The 5,625-nt window shown below is 50.4% G+C and overlaps 1 protein-coding gene across 3 annotated transcripts in view; it reads right to left on the reverse strand.

Moving 5' to 3' along the window:
• Positions 1–3,311, reverse strand: part of SLC28A1 (solute carrier family 28 member 1) — a 38,771-nt gene extending 35,460 nt beyond the window's left edge. For 2 of the 3 annotated variants that reach the window (XM_014447005.2, XM_006104725.3), the window contains exons 1-3: positions 2,414–3,310; positions 1,292–1,379; positions 372–460 (exon numbers count right to left, since the gene is read on the reverse strand). In XM_014447005.2, coding sequence (XP_014302491.1) covers positions 372–460; positions 1,292–1,363 — 161 coding nt within the window. In that variant the 5' untranslated portion in view covers positions 1,364–1,379; positions 2,414–3,310. Of the gene's footprint in view, positions 1–371; positions 461–1,291; positions 1,380–2,413 lie in introns of all 3 variants that reach the window. The other variant, XM_014447003.2, reaches the window with a different exon arrangement.
• Between the last annotated feature and the right edge of the window lie 2,314 nt (positions 3,312–5,625).

Raw genomic sequence — 5,625 nt, forward strand, 5'->3', positions numbered from 1 at the left:
TATCCCAGTGAAAACACAGATTCAAATGACAGCAGGGATTTATACTTTCTCTTACTGTAAGAAGAACAGTTATTCATAGCACAAAACCATATTGTTGATTGTGTTGCCCTTAATAATCATGTAGTTTGCTTCCATCATATATACAAAAAAAAGAGCAGTAAATAGGAATTAAGCAAACTTCCCAGATATCAGGCTTGCCTAAACAAGCCAAGTTATATTAATATCGTATTCGAGACAATTTCTTTAATTTCCTGTTTCTGGTTTCTTTTCTACCTGGCAGAGTGCATGCTCCCACCCCTGCTCCCCACCCCTGCTCCCCGTGGTGGCCTCCTCCCCTACCCGGCCTGCGTCCCCTCCTGGAGACCACCTACCTTCCTGAGAGGGGCTCCTGGGTGGCTTCGTTCAAATCGTTCCGGTCCTCCGCATGGTTCAAGTCGCTGCCCGGGGTCCGGCCTTCCTCCTAAAGCCACCAGAGAGTGACCACAGTGTCTCTGCCACCCCAAGTGAGAACTGGAGCTGGGGGCCCAGAAGGGGAGAGGCCCTGGCTGCCACCAGGAGTGGGCTGGGGTGGGGGCTGGGCTTTTGCACAGGAAGTCATTAGAGGGCAACGGAAATTCTGCAGAGCATGCATTGAGCACCTACTGTGTGCTGGGCTCTGTGCTAGGGAGGGACACTCAGCTGTGCCTGAGCTGTGGCTGGTCCTCCTGGTCGCGCAGCCCCAGGACACCAATAACCTCACAGTCTGTGGAGTTGGGTTCTGACATGTAGGGGGGTTACTCTTGCAAATTACGATGTGAAAGGTGCACCCTGGGTTGTGCAGTGTGGTGAAGGGGAGGGAACTAGGGGAGGGAAGAGGGTGTCATTTTAGGCTCCAGAGTTCTGGGTGGTGGGCCCCAACCTGGCCATTTCCCAGCAAGGACAAGCCTGCCAGCTCCTCAAAGGCTGAGACTTCCCCAGGGACCCTCACCCCCACGCCACTCCCACCCCCACGTGCTTTCTCTTTCTCATCCTTTAAATCCCAACCTGACGGCTCCTCCTTGTTGAGACCTTCCTGACCTTTCAGACTAGGGCAGGCCCTACTGGCACGTGGTGGGCACACACGTGTTAAAGAAGTGAAGTAAGGGGCTCCTCTGCACTGAGGAGGCCAGCACACAGGGGAGTGGGGGGGGGGGGCGTGGGGATCCTAATTGTTGAAGTAACGAGGTGAGGGGTGGGGAGGAAATGAAGGAAGATGGTGAACAAAGGCCCTTCCCACTAGGGGACCAAAATGGGACTGCGGAAGGGGACAGACCAGCTCATCCCCCATGTTGGCCACGGCTGCGAGAGAGACGGACTCTTTGGATCTTGTTGTGTCGTCCTCCATGTGCCAGACCTTCCAGCTGAAAGACAGAGTGAGGCCCAAAGCTGAAAGGGGGAAGGCCAGGCAGGACCTGGGGAGGGGCCTGAGGAAGGGAGGTGGGGGGGAAGGGAGAGGGCTGGCAGGGGGGACTAGACAACTAGCATAGCTGCTACCATCCCAGAACTCAACCCTCATCATGGCTGGGGGCCATGGCCATGACTCCCCAAGGACAGAGGAAGGCATCCCTTCCTGTGCTCACTTCTGAACCTGTGAGAGGCAAGTTCTCAGAAACCCCAAGTCCAGGCAGAAGCCAAGAAAGTCTGCCCCCCTGCACAGGGAAGAGAAGGAAGGAATTCTGCGTAGCACGTAGGTGTACCTGATATAGGTATTTTTGTGAAGAGAGGCCCTAGCTTTCAACGCTCCCCACAATAGGTTAAAACCATTGCCATTGCCCAGCTGGAGCCAAGTGGCTCAGTGGTTGAGCATAGACCTATGAACCAGAAGGTTACGGTTCGATTCCTGGTCAAGAGCACATGCCCAGGTTGCAGGCTCGATCCCCAGTGTGGGGCGTGCAGGAGGCAGCCAGTCAATCATTCTCTCTCATCATTGATGTTTCCATCTCTCTCTCTCCCTCTCCCTCTCCCTGCCTCTCTGAAATCTATAAAAATACATTATATATAAAAAAACACACCATTGCCATTAAGTGATACTTTCATTGTATTGTACTGTCCCACCTCTAAAAGGTGGAGACACAATGTCCTGAAGACTTCATTCTAGTCCTTGTACCCAACTGTACTTGAAATCAGCCCTACCCCAGAGGGACTTTGCAATTACTGATAGATCCTCCCTTCCCCCAAATGGTGGGCGGAGTATGATTTAACCTGCAGCCTGGAAATACCTGAGCGACTAACCAAGTACCTTATATGGACGATACATTGAACCACCAATCAACACCTGCCAAATACCCTAAGCCCTTGTTCCTATATGGAACATACATTAAGCCACCAATCAGCATGCGCCGAGTATACTAAGCCCCCATTCCTTCCCTTTCTGCCCCTCAAAAGGCATGCTCACCTCTGCACGAGTTGCTGTCCTCCCCTTGCCAGACAGCCCGGCAGGTCCTTCTCCTCTAATAAAGCCTGTAGTCCTGGTTTTCGGCCACTGTCTGATCTTTCGATTACAAGAGCCAATATTGTCCTTTTCCTTCCTTCCTTTCTTCCTTTTCTTCCTTTTCTTTCTTTTCTTTCTTTTCTTTCTTTTCTTTCTTTTCTTTCTTTTCTTTCTTTCTTTCTTTCTTTCTTTCTTTCTTTCTTTCTTTCTTTCTTTCTTTCCTTTCTCTCTCTCTCTCTTCTCTCTCTCTCTCTCTCTCTCTCTCTCTCTCTCTCTCTTTCTTTTTTAACTGAAGCTCAGTTCATAGGCTTAAACTCACCTGTAAGAGCCCTGAGACCCCATATCTCCCCATATCTTCCCTCTTTTTTTCTTCCCCTTGGGTGGCAACCTACACTATCCAAACAGCAGCCCGGTTAAGCTCACAGACCTAGGGGTGTGCACACAAGAGCAGCAACAGCTGTGGAAGGGCACCCACACGTGGAGCCTGGGGAAGCCCAGCTACTCATGCACACACAGACACAGACACACAGCCGCACGGAGGGAGGCAGGGTCCTCTTCCTACTCACGTATCTGTAGTAAACAAGCCACTCTCCGGGGCAGGCGGCAGCGTGTTTTTCTGTGAAGACAGGCTGTGTGCAACCTGCTTTCACTTTAGCCTGCGTTCTCATTTTAAGGGGAATTCCGGGGCAGAGTTCAGATTTGACGTAGGTTGGGCTTCCCACCACAAAGGAAGCTACAAATTCCCCTAATGTGAAACTTTCAGAGATGACCACCACAGAGTTTGTGGCATTTTCTGTCCAGACCTTTTTCTTAAGTGAATACTACGAAATGTTATTCATTTTACAAAAGGGGCTCAGACTATACCAGCTTTTTTGCAACTTGCTTTTCTGGGCACAAATCCACACTTTGCCCTGCCCACTCTGTGGGGGAGCCAATGTGCTGCCTTGATTCTATAAAAAGTAATAAACAGGAACCTCATTTAAAGGGACGTGGGTTCCTGTAGCCCAGCAGGAAGACGTCTTTGTTTATCTTAGCTTTCCAGAATTCCTCTTCTACGAAAGAATTTCCTCCCTTTGTTGGAACTTCGAATGGTTTGCTATTAGGCTAGGCAGCAATTGTCCTGAATGGCAATTCTTTGTTTTTTCCCAAATAAACCCGTTTTGCTAGAGAAATATCTGGCTGCCTATTTGTTTCAGGTCAACAACGGTAAACTCAGTGCCCGTGCCGTCACCTGGTGTATCCTGAGCGGGGCACCTGCCTCTGTGTGCAACCTCCACAAGGGTGGGCGGAGCTACCCTCACAGGGGCCTCATCAAGTAAGTCTGCAGTCAAGGCAGAGGGGTCTGAACCTGCTTCTCTGCCTCGGTCCCCTTCTAACCTCTCCCCCTTCCCTCCCTTCCTCCCTGTCCTCTCCCCTCCTCTCTTGGTGTCCAGACAGACGAAAGCCTGGAAGCACAACACATCCAGAAGCAGCCAAGCTTGTTTCAAAGCATTCCCTATATTGCAGCTTACGACCTTGACCTCTTTTGTAAAAATATTTTTTTATTGATTTGAGAGAGGAAGGGAGAGGGAGAGAGAGATAGAAACATCAATGATGAGAGAGAATCATTGATCCACTGCCTCCTGCACATCCCACACTGGGGATCCAGCCCCCCAAACCCAGAAACGTTGCCCTGGCCTGGAATCAAACTATGATTTCCTGGTTCATAGGTCAACGTTCAACCACTTAGCCACACCGGCCAGGTATCTTGACCTTTTCATGTGCCCTAATCTCCAAAGCAAGGACTTAATGGGCTGTGTGTCATGAGATAAAACCCTGAGCTTGGAGCTTAAAGGTCTAGATTCATTCCTGTCTCTCAAAGGCAGCCTGTTTCCTCATCTGTAACACAGTGGGGGTGGGTAATAGTACCTGCCTCTTAAATAAATATTCATGAGGGTTAAGTGAGCTAATTTGGGTGGGTGTTTGGCAGACAGCCTGGCACCCTCAGGCTGGCAGGTGTCATCACTGCCACAGTCCCACCTGAGAGCTGTCTTGGCATCTTCTCCTCCTCCAGGCCAGGAGACCCTGTGCTTCTCCTCTGCTGCCCCCACTCAAGGAGGAGTGACCGTAGTGACCTGGCCCCCAGAAACCAGATGCTCTTTTTTATTTTTTAAATATATTTTTATTGATTTCAGAGAGGAAGGGAGAGGGAGAGATAGAAACATCAATGATGAGAGAGAATCATTGATCAGCTGCCTCCTGCACGCACCACACTGGGGATCGAGGCCGCAACCCTGGCATGTGCCCTGACCAGGAATTGACCCGTGACCTCCTGGTTCATAGGTCGACGCTCAACCACTGAGCTACTGAGGTCAGGCACCAGATCTCTTTTCAGGTGGCATTCAGCTGAAAGCCACAGGCTGGGCAGTCAGGAGGCTGGGTGGGTTGAGTTGAGGCCACCAGGGAAAGACGGAGAGCTGGGGGACTGCAGGGGTCCTGGCTCTGCCCCATCCAGCTGGGTGACCTCAGCATACAGTGCATCACTTGCCCCCTGCGGCCTGTTTCCTGAGGAGGCTGTTCCTGAGATGTTTAGCTCTGAGGCCTATCCCACCCACTAGATGGTAGAGTGAGGCCTGGGCCTGAGCCAGAGCCAGGCAGAGGAAGACAAGGAATAAATATACATATATATTTCCTTTCCAACCAAAACAAAACAGTGCTTGGATTTATAATGAAGAGGCTGCTCCACCTCGCCCATGCTTGTCCCACCCTTTAGAGGCAACCACTTGCCTGTTTCTGGGTTTAGTTCTTTGGGGCCACCTTCTGTTTCTGGGGAATTCTTGGCCAAGACACAGGAAAGAAACCCTTCTCCTTGCCAGGCTTTGATACAATAAAGAGGATATTTTTATAAGTGGTGAGTGAAACATTCAGGGCTGTAAGAGGCAACCATCATCGGGAAAGAGTGTTCAACAATCTATTTTCTTCTCACAATCTTGCCCACACTCATGTCGTGGCTCTTCACAGGTGAGGTCTCTTTCATTGTATTGATTCATGTGTCCAAGCACTGAACAAAAAGTTGCAGGAGTATGACCTTGTCATTCTCTCCAATACCTAAAAGGTCAAACACCCCTGCAATGGCCACTTGGCATGACTATCCAAGTGTCCCGATATAGTCCACCCCTTGACTCTGTTCACAGAGA

The sequence above is a fragment of the Myotis lucifugus genome, unplaced genomic scaffold (genome assembly GCF_000147115.1).
Source record: "Myotis lucifugus unplaced genomic scaffold, Myoluc2.0 scaffold_600, whole genome shotgun sequence".
Taxonomy (NCBI): domain Eukaryota; kingdom Metazoa; phylum Chordata; class Mammalia; order Chiroptera; family Vespertilionidae; genus Myotis; species Myotis lucifugus.